Genomic DNA, 19,071 nt, shown 5'->3' with positions numbered 1-19,071 from the left:
ATGGGGGGTGGAGGAACTGGGCTATAATAGGTAAATGGTATAAGGTTTTCTTTTGGGGATGATGAAAATGTTATGAAATTGTTGGTGATGATAATATAACTCTGTGAATATACTAAAAGCCACTGAATTATATACTTGAAATATGTGAACTGTATGTGAGTTCTATCTTAATAAAATTCTTATTAGAAAGCCAAGGAACACAGGGCAGCTATCCTCATTCAAATTACACTCTTTCAAGCTAAAGTGACTGACCATACAGCTATTAAATTCTAAGTTTGTGCTTGAATATCTGGCTAAAAAAAAATAACATGACCAATAGTATCATTTAACTTTTTATTAATAAAACAGAAAACTAAAGTCAGACAACTGCTTTGTTTTTGCATCTGATTTGACCATATGCCAGATAAGTGACACTTTATGAGGAGGTAGGAGAGAACTATAAATATACCAGTTCCATTAAAAATGGCATACTGGAATATTTAATAAAGTTAGGTAAATGAAATGAAAAAGAGAACAAATTAAATACTAAAAATAACAAAAAAATCTATCCCTCAAATACCAGGGATCTCCTTTAATAGTCTTCAATGCAGCTCATTTGCAATTGAGATCAATCATATTGCTTAACCCCCAAAGGAAAAAACTGAGGGAACTCATGGATAATTTTCACGGCTTCATTGTAAAGTCCAAGATCTGAAAAAAAACATTTTAGCAAACATTTAATCTACAGTGGAAAGTTGTAATATCAATTATTTCTAAACATTTCTACCTCTTTCTCTTTTACCTCCCCTTTAAAGGTCAACTTATTTTCCCGATCCATCTTCTAAAACTGAGATATGGACTGTCATCTTTATTTAACTAACTGTGGCTCCAAAAAATGAAAGACATGGGACAGGAGATCATCCATGGTATTGTAGTGCTTTAAATATTGTACATTACTTGATGGCTTTAATCCATATATTAAAACAAAACAAAAAAGATTAACATTATTTTTGTTTGGCTTAAAAATTATTTCCATAAATATTAAACTTTACTGAGTTTCTTACAAATACACACACTACTTAGAAGCAGGCAAAATGTCTACGAATTTTTGATATCAGAAAATTCTATAGAAACTGAAAATGTAGCAGGACTGAAACTAAAGAATAAAATTTGTTTTTCTCCTAAATGAAACTAAATGCTTTATTTACCAAAAGGATGGATATCTTCTTTAAACTGGACATAAGATGAGCACATAATGGTTGCCTTGGCTGTTACTCTTCCAACTACTTCCACAATTCCAGAGATTTCTTCATCAAGCTAGCACAAATAACAAAATACCAACTTCATGTTATCACATTTTCAGTTGATAATGAACTCGGAAAATTGTTATATCTTTCAGTTTATGTAACAAAATAATTAAAAATTTACCAATGCTAAAACTGAAGTGCAACCTGTTAAAAAATGTTTGAGTACTTGCTGTCAGCATGTTACAAATCCTATTAACCTTTAGCTATAGTTCCAGGTCCAAAGGTATTAAATTGAAGACAAAATCACTTAAAGATACTTAGACTGTCCAGCATTTTTACAAGGAGCGATTTGTTCAAAAAGATCAATGAAAGGAACCTCCTATAATCTTGCACAGTATATTCTGTATACATTAACCAAACAGCATATGCATACATCTTAATAAAAGACAAAAATATATATATAAAATGGAAAAACAAATTAAGTGACAACTGAAAATATATGTAAACAAAAATAGAAAACAGTATTTAAAAAAGTATCACCTTCATGTTTTCTTAAGGAAGAAAAATGATTTAAACAAGATTTACCTTACATGATTTTATGGTCTTTCAAAAGACATGAGAATTGTCACCTAGTATTTAAGGGATGTATTAAAAAAAAAAAATCACAGAGTCCAAATAATCATTGGTTAGACATGTAAATGGGAAATAGAATGTAATACAAGGACAAAAATGACTTTTACAGCCAGGGAAGTTTTACAACCTGATCCTTTATACATCCACTCCAAGAACCATAAATATCAGCAACAAACCAAAACAAGATGTAGAATTAACTCTGATATGCATAGAATTAATACTTAAACGTACAGGCTCCATCAACTCAATGGTTGCACTTTTCCCTTCTCCATCTGAAAGAATAAACATTTTTCCAGTGGGATGAATCTGAAAAAGAAATATACAATGAAAAATCTCACATAAACAAAACCTTTAAAATCTAATTAAAATAAAAAACTCACACATCTAGGGGAAATAATGAACAACATAAACTGATGAACAAAAACAGAATGGGAGACAGGGAAGCATGGATCAGACTCTCAAACCTCAGAGGGATGGTAGGGGAGGGTGGGAGGAAGGGGGAGAGATCAACCAAAGGACTTGTATGCATGCATATAAGCCTAACCAGTGGTCACAGACAACAGGGGGGTGGGGGCATATGTGGGGAGGGGTTTGGGGTGAGAATGGGGGCTGAGGACAATTATGTGATACCATAATCAATAATAAAAAAATTAATTTGACAAAAGATGGGTAGGTTGACCCAAACTTTTGTGATACATATGTGCAAAGCAATCGCTTTTGAAGTTTATTAGGTTCAAATTATAATCTTGTGTTGCTGTATCCATTCAAACGACCCAATTATGTTTCAATTTCCAGATTAACACCTTTTTTTAGTACAAATATGTCCTGTATTTTTATTTGCTATATCACTCAACCCTATGCTAAAAACTAAAGAGAATCCACACTATCTAAAAATGAACTCTGTCGGGACCCATGGTTTAAATGGTACATATTCCATGGAGGGTATGTTTTAAAAATCAGGCATGATTTAGTAAAGAGAATCAGTTGTTCTAATCTTGTGAGACAGCTGTAAAGTGTGCAGTCAGATCTGTTTTGAGTGCTAGCTCTGCTACTTGATGTGGTCTTGAGCAATTTTTGTTTGTTTGAATCTTTTTAATTATTTTCTTTTAATCTTTGTTTAAAGTATTACATAGGTTCTCTTTTCCCCTCCATTAGCCCCTTCCAGCCCCACCCACCCCACTTCCAGGCCCTTACCATCGCATTATCTGTGTCCACAGGTAATGCACACATGCATACAAGTTCACTGGTTGGTCTACACTACCAAATTTCATAACAACACCAATTTCAAAAAGAGGTTGTGTGGCTGATATTACTTAGCCTTTATATAATATCCGTTTTTCTTTCAGCTTTCTAACCTGGTTCACCGATTCTGAGACTCTGAGCCTGTTTCTCAACCAGAAGGACGAAGGGGCTGCACTCTTAACACTGGGGTAAGGTAACAGACAGCTGTGGGATCTGGAAGGGACAGTCGAGGAATGTTTTATCGAGAAGTGATTTCAAGGAAAAACAAGGTCTGAGAAGGAGAATTGCAGAAGAGAAGAAAGTCAGAAAATCAGACTAGCCGTCGAGTCTGGCTAAACTAAACTACCAAGAAAGTAGATGTGGGAGTCAAGTCTACAATTTCTTTTATACGTAAACACAAACAGAACCAGGGTGGGGGCGCTAGAGCTTAGAATGGAGCGCACACACAAACGTTGCTATTCCGCGCCATAAAAGAGGCGCCAAAATGGGGCTGCAATAGCTACAAAGCGTGCAAAAATAAAGCAACGGGGCACGCCGTGAGGCTGAGGCTTTCTTTCTGCCCTCCTCCACCCTCCGTGGCCTTTCCTAACTCTACGTCCCCCACCACCCAGGCAGTCAAGGGTCCCTTCCGCTCCCGCCACCCAACCCCCACCACGGACTACAACCGGGGAGGCCGGGCGGCGAGCGCGCACACCTTTTCCAGCCTCCCTACGAAGCAGACGGGCCGGTCGATGGACTGAGCTAGCATGCTGGCGTTGATACGCGACTTGGGCAGTTCCATCACCTCCACCATCATCGTGGACGGCGACCGACGGCCGGCGGGAAACCTACGGCGGAGTGGAAACAGCGGCTCGCGGGCGTCTGTGGGGCGGGCTTCCCTGGCACCAATCGGCGGAGACCGCCACTCTCGCTCCACCAATCAAATGCGCGGAAATCTCGGTGGGGGCTCACTGTCTCCACCAAAGGGAAAGCGAAAGGAGGGACGCGAACGGAAGTGGGGCGGGATCTGCTGCCTAGTGACGCGCGGCGTCCCGGAAGTGGCCCGGTCCACGTGGGAGAGGGCGGCGGGGGCGGGGCTTGAGTGGGGCGGGGCCTGAGGCTCCCTCCGCTGATCTCCAGCCTCCCCGAGGCCACTTGACCCCGGAAGCAGGGTGCGGGGCTCCGGCGCGGCGGGACCCTGCGGTGCGAGCCTCAGGTACCTCTTCTGGCGGGAGGCCCCGCCGCCTCCCTCTTTCCCCTTCTTCTCTCCACTGACAGGTGAGGAGAGGGAGGCGGAGTCGCTGCTGTCCCCGGCTGTTCGCATTTCCCTCGCCCTCCCCTGCCAGGTTCTGCGTGGGGAGGGCGGGATTCTTGCGTGTGGACACCTAGGGATAAGGCTGTTTTTGATGCCCTCCCTCCTAGAGGTGGGAAGTGGGGTCGATGGAGGGATCTCCATCGCCTGTGCCAGGCCGCCTGACGCGGGAGGCGGAGGGCTGGGTGTTTACTTCCCAGGCTGCGTCACTTTCCCTGTCAGTTTCCCCACCTGTGGACAGAGAGGCTGTCAGTTTCCCCGCCTGTAGGGAGAGAGGCTGTCAGTTTCCCCGCCTGTAGGGAGAGAGGCTGTCAGTTTCCCCGCCTGTAGGGAGAGAGGCTGTCAGTTTCCCCGCGTGTAGGGAGAGGCTGTCAGTTTCCCCACCTGTAGGGAGAGAGGCGGATCTGATGGCCGCCAAGACCCGTTCAGGTGCCCACGATCAGGCCACACTGCGGAGGTGCAGGTTCTCTCCCCTCCGTGTGAGCAAAGTGTTGGAGCATCTGGGAGGGGGTCCATAGCGGGGAGGACCTCTGGACCAGGATAGGGGCCGAATTTACATTGCTGCTAGGTTCTGACCAGTAATTTCCTGATCCGTAATTTCCCCATCCGCAAAATGAGGGGGTAGGTAATTTACTGTTTGACAAAGTAAATTGCAACTGTTGTCCCTATGGTTCACGGACCTTTTAACTCCTCTGCAATCCCCCCCACCGCCCCCAACTACCCAGGACTCTGGAGGGGAGAGATCTGGAGATGTGGAGGATAACCTGTTTCAAGCAGATCTCACTGGCTCATGTGGCTATTGATTTTCATGTTTTTGTTTTGTTTTGTTTTCTGTGTGTGTGTGTGTGTGTGTGTGTGTGTGTGTGCGCGCGCGCGCGCGCTTGCGGATTGGTACCTGACTTGCCAGGAATATTCCAGAATAAGTGCTCATAAAAATACCTGCCAACAGGGCTGCAGAAATTGGAAAACACTTTTTATTGGATTACTATTTTTGGGGAACTTAGTCACATGAATTTGCCTAAGACACCTTATTTGATATCTTTCAAATTCAGGGACCTATCTGGAGCCTTAAGCAACTAAGGTCCTTTTGAGACTTCACTGCAGCAATTTAAAATGGAAATCTAATGTACCATAATTAAAGGATAGCCTACCTCAGTGTTTACTTAGCAGCACATATATTTGTCTTTGGTGTTGCTATCACTAAAACAAATATACCGTCAAACCTCAGAGGGAAAGTAGGGGAAGGGAGAGGTAAGGGGAAGAGGTCAACCAAAGGACTTGTATGCATGCATATAAGCCTAACCAGTGGTCACTGACAACTGCGGGGAGGGGGCATATGTAGAGAGGGGTTTAGGTGAGAATGGGGGGGATGAGGGCAAATATGTGTTACCTTAATCAATAAAGAAATTTAAGAAATAAAAAAAAACAAATTTAAACAATTTCTGTAATTGATGCAGCATGTATGTCAATTGGTCTGTAAAAAAGTTGTGATTCTATTGGTGCAAATCAATAGTCTATTTTATACTTTTTCTGAAGACTTAATGTCTTTTGCACCTTAGTATCGCTTTAGAAAACAAGTCATTGCATTATATAGGGTAAGACACGCATGAATATATTCTTTAATAGCAAGCCTTAAAGTACCAGATGCTAATATCATTATTTTATTACAGTTAAAAGACCACTCTTACCTTCCAACAGCATTCTAAAAAGCAAACAAAATATGGAAACAAGCAGGAAGATAATTTAAAACAGCATTTTAGATATATTTTCAGTCACTTAAAATGTATTAGGTAATAATACATTATATAGAGGAATGTAAATATGGCCAGTATGTATTCAATATATTTAAAATGTATTAGGTAATAATACATCCTATAGAGAAATGTAAATATGGCCAGTATGTATTCAAATTCAAATATGGCCAGTATGTATTCATTTAATATCCAGAGAGATTAAATGAACTCATTCAGCTTAAAAAATGGACCTTTCCCAATTAGTAGTTTGTACTTCCTCAGTTAAGTCCTCCTTACCAGCCAGAAAGCAACACTGTCTGGAAAACACTAAGCTTTTCTTTATATTTTTATTTACACAAGCAGACATTCCTAGATGGAATGTTGTTTAGTTTTTGTCAATTCTGACCTTTATAAAATTAGAATCATACCATATATATTTTCTGAATTATTTCTTTTACTTGCTTTTGAGATTAATCCATGTTGACACATGTAGGTGGAGTTCATTCTTTTAATTTTTTGCTGTATTGACTGACTTTTGATTATTTGAAATTCATTTCTACTGTGTATAGGGCTTCTGTGAATATTTTGATATATATTTGTTGGTGCACTTGTGCAAAAGTATATCAGTAGAATTGTTGGAACATAGGGTGTGCATCTTTAGCTTTACTAAAACTTTACTAAAACCAAAATTTTCCCCAAGAAGTGGTACTAGTTTATTCTCTTATCAGGAGTTCTATTTGATCCACATTTTTTTGTTTGTTTGTTTGTTTGCTTTTTTTTGGCAATGAGATGGTTTCATGTTGTGGTCCTAATTGGCCTTTTCTGATTACTAATGTTCTACAGCTTTCCAAATATTTATTGGCTATTTGTGTTTACCTTTTTGTTTTGTTTTGAGGATTTTTCTTATTGATTTTTGAGAGCTTTTGTATTAGTGTGGATAGTAATGTTGCATTTATTAGTTTAGGCCTTTCAATTTTTTTCATTCTTTCTGTCTTTCTTTCCTTTTCCCCCCTTTCAATGGAAAGAACTCCTACTTTTAATATAGTTAAAATGTTTTTCCCTGAAGTTTAAAATAGTTGAAAAGGCAATTCAAAAAATCTAATTTAAAAATCATTTCTTAGAACAAGCTCTATATTTTTTAAAAATTTGAAATAGTTTTATTTTTCATATTCAAAACTACTCCATCATTTAGAATTGAGTTTTCATGTATGTTGTCAGATATCCAATTTCTTTGTTTTGTTTTTATTTCAATTGTCCCAGCATCATTTTTGACTATGACCTTTGCCATTGACCTTTGATGTCACCTTAAGTTTACATATGTGTGTGGGTCTGTTCCTGGGCTCTCAGTTCTGTTCCATTCATCTGTTTTTCTGTCCCTGCACTATTACTCACGCTCTTCAACACTGTGGCCTTGTAACTTTGATGTCTTGAAGGAAAGTTCTTTTACCTTGATCTGCTCTTCATGAATGTGTAGTTATTCTTGGCTCTCTGATACTTCATATATAATTTAGCATGTCAGGTTCCGTAGGAAACTGTGTTGGGATCGGATCACAATTGCATTTGAATCCTTGGATTGACTTCAGAAATAACATCATAATGACAACTCTTACTATTCTTGTGTTATTTTGGTCCTTTTAAAATCTTTCCAAATAGTTTCTTAATTTTCTATATAAAGGTTTTGACTTTTAGATTAGATTTATTCCTAGGTAACTTGTTGCTATTATAAATGCTTTTTAAAACAGATTTTTATTGATTTCAGAGAGGAAGGGAGAGGGAGAGAGAGATAGAAACATCAATGATGAGAATCATTGATTAGCTGCCTCCTGCACACCCCCTACTGGAAATTGAACTTGCAACCGGGCATGTACCCTTGACCAGAATCAAACTCAGGATCCTTCAGTCTGCAGGCCAATGCTCTATCCACTGAGCCAATAAATGAGGGGCACCAATAAATGGTATTTTTTTTAAATTAAAGATTGTTAACTGATTGTTGCTGATATATAGAATGCATTTGACTTTTTTCTGGCCATTCTGCTAAAGTCATTTCTTGTAATTTTTCTATAAGATAAATTTTCTATTCATATGTGAATAATTTGTTTCTTAACAGTTCTCACACATTTTATTTTTCTTGCTTTTCCCCAGGTTAGAATTTCCAGTACCATTTTGAATAGAAATGGTGTTTTAGTTCAGGTGGGATTTGACTGCATAAGTAAAAGTGTCTTAAATATATAAAGGCTGCTCTGGCTGTGTAGGTCAGTTGATTACAGCATTGTCCCAATATGCCAATGTTATGGGTTCTATCCCTGATCAAGGCACATATAAGAAGCGAAGCAACTAATGAATGCATAAATAAGTGGAAAATAATCCCTTTCTCCCTCTCCCTCTCCCCCTCCCCCTCCCCCTCCCTCTCTCTCTTCCTCTCCCTCTCTGGTTCCATCTTTAAGATCACCTCATAGGCTAGGATAGATGCAGTGGCATCACATCAACCATTTACTTCCCATTCCAGACAGCAAAGTAGTCAGATAAAATGGTGTGCGTTCATGGGACTCAGCTCCCTTTAAGGGGCCTTCCTGGAAGTTCTTTACAACTTGGAGTTCTAATTATTAGGTTAAGGGCTTTCCATCCCCTGTTTGATAAGAATTTTAATTGAGTGATTAAGATATTTGATACAATTTTTTGCCTTAATTGAGATTATTAAAATGAATAAATTTTCCACTATTGAACCATGCTTATATTTCTGAAAGAAACACAACTTAGTTTTGATATATTCTTTTATTATACTAGATGCCTGGTGCACAAAATACGTGCAACGGGGTGTGTGTGTGGGGTTGTCCCTCAGTCCAGCCTGCACCCTCTCTAATCTGGGAAACTTCTCACAATCCAGGACTGCTGGCTACCAACTGCTGGCCTGCCTGACTGCCTGATTGCCCCTAATTGCTTCTGCCTGCCAGCCTGATCACCAGCTAATCACACCCCTGCCAGCCTGATTGCCCCTAACTGCCCTCCCTTGCCGACTTGGTCAATACTAACATTCCTGCCTGCAGGCCTGGTTGTTCACAACTGCTCTCCCCTGCTGTCATGGTCACCCTTAACTGCCCTCCCTTGCCATTGTGGTCGCCCCTAACTGCCTCCCCTGCTGGCCCGATTACCCTAACTGCCCTCCCCTGCAGGCCTGGTCATCCCTAACTGCCCTCCTCTGCTGGGCTGGCCACCCCCAACTGTTATCCTCTGCAGGCCTGGTCCCCCCAACTGCCCTCCCCTGCTGGCCTGTCCCTCCCATCTGCCCTCCCCTATAGGCCTGGTCCCCCCAACTGCCCTCCCCTGCTGGCCTGGTCACCTCCAGCTGCTCTCCCCTGCAGGACTGGTCACCCCTAACTGCCCTCCCCTGCTGACCTGGTCCTTCCCAACTGTCATCCTCTGCAGGCCTAGACCCCCCACAACTGCCCTCCCTTGCAGGCCTGGTGCCCCCCAACTGCCCCCCCCCCTTGCAGGCCGGGTACCCCCCAACTGCCCTCCCTTGCAGGACTATTCCCTCTCCACTGCTATCTTGTGGTGGCCATCTTATGTCCACCTGGGGGCAGCCATCTTTGACCACATGGGGGCGGTCATCTTGTGAGTTGGTGTGATGGTCAATTTTCATATTACTCTTTTATTAGATAGGATATTGGGTTTGATATTGTTTTGTTTAGGATTTTTGCATCATAAAAATTCGTGAGGGAGATTAGCCTATAATTTTCTTCTTTCCTGTATAGTCCTTGTCAGATTCTGGTATTATTAGGTTGTACTAGTCTCATGACATGAGTTGTGGAGTCTTTCCTTTGTTCTCTTGGATTCTGTGTAAAATTGAATTGATCTGCTTGTCAACTGTTTGGTAGAACTCACCTGTAAAACATTCTACGTCTATTATACATTTTATTGTGTTTTGCTTTATTGCCCTTCACAGTTGTTGCATTTTTTCATAAACTGAAGGCAAGACCATTCACCAGCAAAAAGCTTATGACTCACTGTATTGTGATACTTGCTTTACTGCAGTGGTCTGGAACCGAAACGCAGTATCTTGAGCTATGCCTTGGTTCCCTCAACCTACTGCTTCAGGCATGTCCCACAGTTTTCATAAGTAGATGTTCATCATCCTTAAATTGTAAATATTTTCTAGTTTCCAACCTATTTCTTCTTTGACTCATGGATTTTATTTCAAAATGAATAGGTTTTATTTATTGAAGTTATTTGTTTTACTAATTTCTAATGTAGTTGCATTATCTTTCAAAGTATATGTGACTTGCTTTAAGGCTTATCAAGTACCTGGACAATTTTGTTAAATATTTCATGTGTGCTTGGAAAAAAATGCATTTTTCAATTGTTGGATCAAGCTTGTAAATTGCATTGTTCAACTATTCCTATGTTATTACCTTTTGTCTGATTAATATCTCAATTGTGATAATTGTGCTAAGTATCCAACAGATGGTAGCAATTGGCAGTTTTCCCTTGAATTTCTGATGACTTGTACTATGTATTTTTGAAGATTTGTTATTCGGTTCATACAAGATTAGGATTGTGAAGTAAATGGTCAAATGAAGTAGTGAGTATCTCAGATCATGCTTTTTGGCTTTATGTAAATTTTCTTTTAGTTTCTCACCAGCTTTCTTTTGGTTAGAATTTGTTTGTTGTATTATTTTCCATCATGTACTTCACCTAAGGGCGTGGATTGCTCATTGCCTCATCTCTTAGGTGTTTATCAGGGCTGACTGGGCAGGTCTAACTCAAGGGAGGAACAGACACTCTTTTAACCAAGAGGCTTCCATTATAACAGAATTGCTCAAATGCATGGAGGCTGGGTTCCTCTCTAAGGGAGCACTAGAGTTTGGTGGATGATGAGTGTTTTGTACTTCTCTACGTGTTATATTTCCTCAATGAACCTTATTTGACATTTATACTATGTGGTATTTGTGTCTGTATTGGCCTTATGACTTCCAGCTTCTCTGTGTCTGTAAATTTTAGGTGTGTCTCCTGTAAATATTGCCTGCAGCTGAAGATTTAACATTTCTATATTTTGTCCATTTACATTGATTGTTGTTACTGATATTTTTTTTGCATCATTTCTATAGTCATTTCGTGCTTTCTGTGTTCTGCTTTAAAAATTTTTCTCCTTTCTTGGGATAATCTAATTTGCCATCTCTAGTCACTTGTCCATGTGCCATCTAAACAGCTATGGCGTGGAAGGAGATTTGAGGAGGATTGGGTACAAACATGGCTACTGAGAGTTTACTCTGTTGAAAAGATGCCCAAGGGGGTTGCAGTAACCCATAATGGGGATTGTGGTCAGCTGAACTCAAGTACTAGTGGCAGTAGGAATAGAGAAAAGCCAAAAGTTTCATGAGCTATCATGAGCTGCAGGCTTAGTGTTGGGTGTACAGGGAGAGGGTGAAATTAAGGTAACATGGTTTTGTTTCTGGCAGCTGTTCGGACCATCATGCTTTGAGGTGGAGAGTAGAGTAGTTCTGGGAAGATGACTCAGGGGTGAACATTGAGTCAGTGTAGCACAGAGTGAAGAACATAGACTCAGAGCAAACAGCCTAGTTGAAATCCTGATCCTTTCACTTAAGTGATTTCTGGACAAATTATTCATCCTTTTATAGTTGCAATATTTGTATTAACATGGGAGGTGAAGCTTCATACCATTGTTAAGCGTGAAAGAAAATTGTGTTTGTATAGCATTGGGCACAGTGCCTTGGTACATTGAGTACTTTAGTAATAAACTATAAATTATAACTGCTACTAGCATGGCCAGATTGTCCTTAAGCATCTGTTGGACATGTTCATGATGATGAACAGTAAGATAGTGAAGGGTGAGGGAAACCGTGTTTCCCCAGAAAGAAGGAAGTGTGTGGGCTTGTCTGAGAGCAGAGATCCTGAATCCATCTGGGTTTTATGCTGTTCTGCTCAGCAGCTCAGATGTAAGAGATTGTGGTTTTACACAACTATCTCAATATTACCAAGGTGTTTTCTCTACTTACCAACAGTTTATTTTGGAAAATAATCATCAGAGAGATAGCCTTCTTAATCTTTGGTTCCATAATTTCCCTTCTATATGCTGATCTTTTTCCCCCCCTTCTTTTTAATTTTATTTATTTATTGATTATGGTATCACATAATTGTCCTCATCCCCCTATTCCCATCCCAAACCCCTCCCCACATATGCCCCCACCCTCTTGTTGTCCATGGCCACTGGTTAGGCTTATACGCATGCACACAAGTCCTTTGGTTGATCTCTCCCTCTTACCCCCACCCTCCCCTACCTTCCCTCTGAGGTTTGAGAGTCTGATCTCTACTTCTCTCTCTCTGGGTCTGTTTTTGTTCATTAGTTTATGTTGCTCATTATTTCCCCTAGATGTGTGAGATCATGTGATCCAAGAACTTTATGTTGACCTTATTCTGCTAATCTCGTATTGAAGGAGACTGGGTGGGTGAGATTACCTTAGTCTCCCTCTCTGAATTCATTGCATGCAGCTGTTTGTTCCGTGTCCAAAGACGGATGTACACGTTCCTCAGCTTGTTCAGCTCCCACTGGCTACTGGCACTCATTATATGTGGGTGTACTTGGCTGAGAGTCTGAGCATAATGGACACCTCCTTCCTGGCTCAGCTCATGGAGCTTTTTCTGTCTGGGCCCCTGTTTTACAGTCTTCTTGGGCAGGTACAAACCACTGACCTTTGAATGGAGGTGGATGACCTCCCGAGGGAGGGGTCAGGATAAGGGAGGGAATCTAGTTCTGCCAGACTTTAGATAGAAAGAGTTTTCAGGCAGCCAATTTTTCCCCAGGAGGGTACAACTTCTGTATTTTAGAATTAAGTTTAGGCAATGGGAATGGACGGAATACTTTCTCCATCTTTTTGTTCACTCTCCAGTTTTAGTTTGCTTGTTTACTCACTTATTCCTGCATTCCTTGGAGAGAAGTAGCAGCATGTGGCAGCGTACAGTTAGGAACTCTTGGTCAGTTGTACTTTTTGGCCTATCCCTGTTGATTGTGCTGTTCGTGGAAATTTGACTCAGACTTTGGCACGTGGTTGAGGGAGCTATTGCCAACTGTTGTCTTGTGTTATCTTTATGTACACTTTGATGAAAAAATTGGGAGGAGGCAAAACAGCCAGCTTTCTTGTTTACTCAGGAGTCTAAGTTTTCAGGCAAATAGCAATGCTTGACTAGACTTGTTAGCCTTTTGCATGGCTGGTGCTAGTGTTACACAGGACTCAGTACCATACTTTATGGGACTGGCTTTGAGAGATGTAATAGAGAAGCAGGCCAAAGAGGCAGCAAGAAGAGTGGATATTCCCTTGAATTTAGACAAAATGTCTTGTCTGGTTTTGTTTCTGTGGGGCCTACCATGGCGCCTGGCCAGTATTTGCCCTTCAGAATTTTTTTTGGGGGGGGGGTGCGGAGGTGGGGGGTAGGAAGTAAAGACTTGATACTGCAGTTATATTGTATTGAAATTCAAATGATGCAGATTTCTAGTAGACAGTTTTGGGGATGAGACTTTTTGGAAGCTGAATACAAGGGTCCCTGTTGTGTGTTAAATGCATGTAAGTGAGCAAATAGAGCAATTGAAAGACCAACGCTAAATAATGTTTTATTTTTATTTTTATTCATTCTAGGTTTTTCCTGTGCAATAGAGAGTGTAAAGAGGTGTGGCCTTACATCGGATGACTTCCTTCTCTCTTAGGACATTATTTAAATGTGTTTATTCACCTAAGATATTTGTTTTATGTGAAGAGATGTGTTTTGTTAGCGTTGTCTGAAGTCTTTTTTAGTATGTTGTGTTTTTGTTTTGTTTTTTTTTCCATTTCAGAGTTGCAATATTGAATGCAGTGGGTAGAAATTAGTGTTGTATAAGTAGGTTCAGTGTTATTTAAGCCAAAGCCAAAATGTGTTATTTTTTTTGTATTAGAATTATGTCTGTAACTTTATTAAAACATAAAAATATGTCATATCATTGTATCATTAATTTAGAAGAGTCGGGACAACACTAAAGTCTTTAAATTATATTTTTGAGACCCAAATGGTATAAATTACAAGTACAGTTTATTTATAAGCTCCAGAAAGCAACAACAACTGTATCTTCTAAATGTCTACATCTCCCCACACTATTTAGAAAAAAATAATCCATGGTGCTCACATGTACTGCATTAAAGAGAGGGAAATTGTTGTTGTTTTGTTTTTTTAAATAAAACCTCTTGAAATTAAGATGTCTTTGACTAAAGTGTATCATATACTAGGTGATCACGCCCATCCACAGAGAAGTAAGTTACAACAAAGAATGATCTGGACCAAAATACTAAGAATAAAGAGATGGAGAAACCTGGGTCTAATGTACTGGGAGACCCCTCCCCCCTTCCCCCAAATTAGTAGAATCAGAGGAGACTTTATTATACTGTTCTATTTTTCTTTTTTTGAATAAGGGACAGTAGAGGGAAAAGGTAGTCATTTTTTACCACTGCCAGGCTACCATTTTTATTCTGAAAGTATTAGGGTAATTAAAAGGAAAACAAACAAAAATCCCCAAATCCAACAACAAAAGTATACAAACTTCCCTGTTGATTCTCATAGAGACTTTGGAGGTCATATTTATTTACAAAATAATGGAGGGAGGTCAATTTCTATGAGGTTGGTTTTACCTTAGTGAGACCATTCGATGATGGGACTAGGGTCTGAGAAGAATGAAGGTTTTGTTCTAAAATTTTCTTGGGCCAACTTGTGGCTGTTCAAGATGCCTTTATCATGTGCTTGGAAAGTAATTCTGCTAGAGAAAATTCCAGAAAGTGTAATGCTCCCAGGATAGCAGGATTTTATTATTCTAGTGATAGCTAATGATTGCAGAGAGTTTCTGGTGGTGGGTGTCTTACAGGAGTGATCAGTAGCTGGCTGTTGAGATGATCAAATGAATCCTGTGCTGCTCTCCATGGCAACAAGGCCATGTTAAAATCATCCCTTGTGATAAACTGGCAGCCCGTCCACCCCCAGTACTCTTTTAACCTAGATTTCTGGTATTTTGTTTAAGAATTTTATGTTTGAATCCTACATGTCCCATTTCTGAAAAGCTTTTCTGCATTTAATATAATACGAAATACAATAGGAGAGGATTTAAACTATAAGTAAGGATCAAGGAAAAAACTATAGAATCAAGGGGAAAAAACCACACACCCAGCTTAGCCCCTGTTAAAATCTACACTGTGAAGTTCCAGGGAGCTCCTTTGCCTTCTTCCAGAATCCTCCCTTGCCCAATGCTTTATAATCATGCACTTGTAGCTCCAGACCTATGACTTTCTGAGTAGTTTAGATGGTCTGTTTTGGCTAAAAGTAATACGTGTTTAATTTCTGAATTTGCTGAAAGCAACTATGCAGTCATATTAGGAAAGTGAGTTTTATTAGATCACGTCAATTCAAATTATTAATGACTTGTTATATATGCGCATGATGTTACTTTTCCAGTTAGGTGACCAGTGAACAGTTAGGAGTGTTAAATTAGTGGACAGGCTTTCTTAAAAATGAGGCTGTCACCACCACCTTGTATTCATCTGGATATGTTAGAAAAGCTGCAGGAGTGTTCTGGAGGCATCTCTGAGCTACTCCAGGCCAGTAGAAATGGAAGTAAGAGTACAGGGAGAAAGAGAGCAATGTAAAATTTTCTGCTGTCATAAAAGGATTTGTTCATCTTTTTTTTTTTTTAAATGGTTGATGGTGTGTATAAAAACATTATAGTGTTTATAATTCATTGGATAAATGTAAAAGAATGATATCTTGGTTTTATTACAACATATAAATATTTATAGCATTCTAGAAATTACATCCTTTATAACTTGAATGGAAAGTTTTAGATGACTTAAAAAAGTACAAGGGGGAACATGTTTTTCTTAAAATTTCTTTATTGATTAAGGTATTACATATTTGTCCTGATCCCCCCATTCCCATTCTAAACCCCTCCCCACACATGCCCCCCGCCCCCCGTTGTCCGTGACCACTGGTTAGGCTTATATGCATGCATACACATCCTTTGGTTGATCTCTCCCTCTTACCCCCATCCTCCCCTACCTTCCCTCTGAGGTTTGACAGTCTGATCAATGCTTCCAGATCTCCAAGTCTGTTTTTGTTCATCAGTTTATTATTTCCCCTAGATGAATGATCCTAGAAATACACTTAAAAGAACCAAAAATGAAGACAAGCAATATGGTTATGCTGAGGCAAATGAATCAGTCTGTAGTGAGTTTCTTTCTGGGCCAACAGTTCTTTTGAGTCCTAATTTCAATGTCAAACAGTTCCTATGTGTACATGTCAGCAATGATATTTCATTTCTGGATGGTGGTGGACAAATGGTGGTGATGCAGGTCCGACCCTCTCTGGTTTGGTTCTGGGCAACCTGCAGCGACATACAGCTGCTGACTGCTAGTATGGCAAGGCGTTGTCAGCATCTTCCATTTCTGGACTGTTGGGGGGCGTGTTTTCAAAACATTTTTAGGGGATATGTGAGCACCACAGTATGATTAGCTGTTTTGAAATATTTTTTGCTGGCAACCCAAGTTAAGAACTACATTTCAATGACCTTGTCCTTGTATCCAAAAGCAAATGTTCATAGCCCATTATCATATGTGCTTCTCACTCATAATATTTATGCTTCTGCTTCCTTTTCTCCTTCCTATTTCATTCTATTAATAAATCTGGCCATGGCTCAGTAGATTGAGTTTATATCCTCTAAAGTGTTTGGACCTGGAGTTTGAAAAACTTCTATGGATCCAAGGTTCAGTTCTTTGTTTATGTTATTCTTTGAGTGGGTTGTTGCCATTTTTTGCCTTTTTGTGTGTGTGTGTGTGTGTGTGTCTGAGCATAAATCAGAAAGGCAGAAATAAACTTATGTTAATACTTTTATTTCATTAATTGTCTTTCAAAAGTTCTGTGGAGCTTATATGTAACATCAGTTTACATGACTTTTCTTGCTCCCCTTTTCCTTATCCTCCCAAATATTACATCAATATTACAAAACTTCACAAAGAAAAATACTGAGATGGGGTGGAAAGACAGAGGGAGAATCTTTGGGCTCCTAATTGGTAGTCTGAAGTTAATAGATCCATTTTTAAACAGGATAAAATCACACCTTTCATACAAATATTAAAACCCGTCAAAGACGTTACTCATGCCATAGCTGATTTGGCTCAGTAGATAGAACGTCAGCCTGTGGACTGAAGGTTCCCAGGTTCCATTCCAGTCAAGGGTACATGCCCAGGTTGCAGGGTCAATCCCCAGTAGGGGGCGTGCAGGAGGCAGTCGATCCATGATTCTCTTATCATTGATGTTTCTTTCTCTCCCTCTCACTTCCTCTCTGAAATCAAAAATATATTAAAAAAAAGACTTTACTCATTAATTAAGGAGAGAATTAGTAAGATATAATGGGTTCAAATGAGAACTCAAAAGTATCATTCAAAGTATTATTTATAGAAGAATGAGGGGATGTCGGTTTTATAAGTGGATGCAAAACTGGTCACTGTCCTCAGGACAGAAATGAATGCAGTCTTCCAGATGCACTTCTGTAGTCAGGGCTTATTTACATGGCTGCCAATTTCATACACTTTACCTCCAATAGAGTTACTGCATAACCTAGTCAAAGAAAACTATCAATAGATAGATGAGCTAGCCAGAATATCCACTAAATGGCCTACGTCACAATTGTTTCTTATTGTGATTAGATTTACATTTTTAAACACTTTTATTGGTCTAAAATTTTATCACCTGAAGGCTAAATACAGTTTGAAAGGGATTTAGGCATTATGCAGACTATTTTTAAACATTTCGAATTTTTTTCTATCCTTTGAAAACCAGATTTTTCAAAATTGTATATTTCCAGTTGTCTTGAAAAATCAAACTTGGTAATACTGTGCCCACATTCCTTTATGAAACTGGTTGGTGCTGCCAATGGTGCCTAGCTCAGCCAGGCAAGAGTATTGTTGTTGCTAGATCTGTGATCGGCTTGTGAGCCAAATGCAGCTCCTTGGCCCCTTGAGTGTGGCTCTTCCACAAAATACCATGGCCTAGGCGAGTCTATTTTGAAGAAGTGGCATTAGAAGAAGTTTAAGTTTAAAAAATTTGGCTCTCAAAAGAAATTTCAATCGTTGTACTGTTGATATTTGGCCCTGTTGACTGAGTTTGCCTACCATTGGACTAGGCTGTCACTCTCCTTCACTCCTTGTCACATAGAAGGCTGGTTTTCAAAACCATTATACTTGGCTGTCACACCAGGACTAAAATGTTAACTATATTGTTTCACATTTCAAAGCAGAAACAACTGACCTCTTCAGTAGAATCCAGAAGTGGTAAATTCAAAAGCCAGACTACACAATAATAGTAAACAACAAGTCCTATATTCCACTCTGGATATTTAATATTCCCTTGATATTTTTAGTTCTTTCAATAATTTATCTGTACCTTCTTTTTGCAGTCTCATTTTCTATTGCTTGTCTACATGCCTCTATTGAGGTCACTCCCAAAGAACACATCATGTTATTGTTCACAGTGATCCTTTTTGTAGGAAAGGCCTCTTCTTCATTTATTATGGTGCCCAAACCATCAGGTGAAGTTAAACTCAAGGCTACTTATTTGTGAAGTCTACCAGGGCTCCTCTAATTCTCATTGATTCTTCTGGAGTGCTTTATACTTGTAATGTCTCAAGATTAAAACTACCGAAAGCATGGGCCACCTCCTTTTTTGGTACCTCTCAGAATAAATTAGTAAACTTGTCTAAATTTGTATTATTGTTACATAATGGTGCAATTCATAACCCACCGTACAGAAGAAGCGGAGGAAGCTGAAAACATTGTTCAAGATTTTAATTTTGTAGCAGCATGAAATATACATATTTATTGGATTTGGGCACAAATGTGAAGAGAAAGTTGTGTGTGTACATATA

At 39.6% G+C, this 19,071-nt stretch overlaps 2 protein-coding genes across 8 annotated transcripts in view; one reads left to right on the top strand and one right to left on the bottom strand.

Moving 5' to 3' along the window:
• Positions 1-319: 319 nt before the first annotated feature.
• On the bottom strand, positions 320-4,051 carry RPA3 (replication protein A3). Its single transcript, XM_036429342.2, has 4 exons — positions 3,796-4,051; positions 2,091-2,165; positions 1,188-1,296; positions 320-690 (listed from the first exon to the last, which is right to left on the bottom strand). The coding sequence occupies exons 1-4, from the start codon at positions 3,895-3,897 to the stop codon at positions 608-610; spliced, it is 369 nt and encodes a 122-aa protein (XP_036285235.1). The 5' UTR covers positions 3,898-4,051; the 3' UTR covers positions 320-607.
• A 116-nt stretch (positions 4,052-4,167) lies between these two features.
• The window catches only part of UMAD1 (UBAP1-MVB12-associated (UMA) domain containing 1), a 169,292-nt gene continuing 154,388 nt past the window's right edge, over positions 4,168-19,071 (top strand). Inside the window, exons 1-3 of one of the 7 annotated variants that reach the window (XM_045578402.1) lie at positions 4,227-4,296; positions 10,069-10,182; positions 13,770-13,894. In XM_045578402.1, the coding sequence (XP_045434358.1) occupies positions 13,823-13,894 (72 nt within the window). In that variant the 5' untranslated portion in view covers positions 4,227-4,296; positions 10,069-10,182; positions 13,770-13,822. Of the gene's footprint in view, positions 4,357-10,068; positions 10,183-13,769; positions 14,013-19,071 lie in introns of all 7 variants that reach the window. The other 6 variants (XM_045578403.1, XM_045578401.1, XM_045578405.1 and 3 more) reach the window with 6 other exon arrangements.

This window comes from Pipistrellus kuhlii, unplaced genomic scaffold (genome assembly GCF_014108245.1).
Source record: "Pipistrellus kuhlii isolate mPipKuh1 unplaced genomic scaffold, mPipKuh1.p scaffold_m20_p_10, whole genome shotgun sequence".
Taxonomy (NCBI): Eukaryota; Metazoa; Chordata; class Mammalia; order Chiroptera; family Vespertilionidae; genus Pipistrellus; species Pipistrellus kuhlii.
This window is presented reverse-complemented; position numbering and strand designations above follow the sequence as displayed.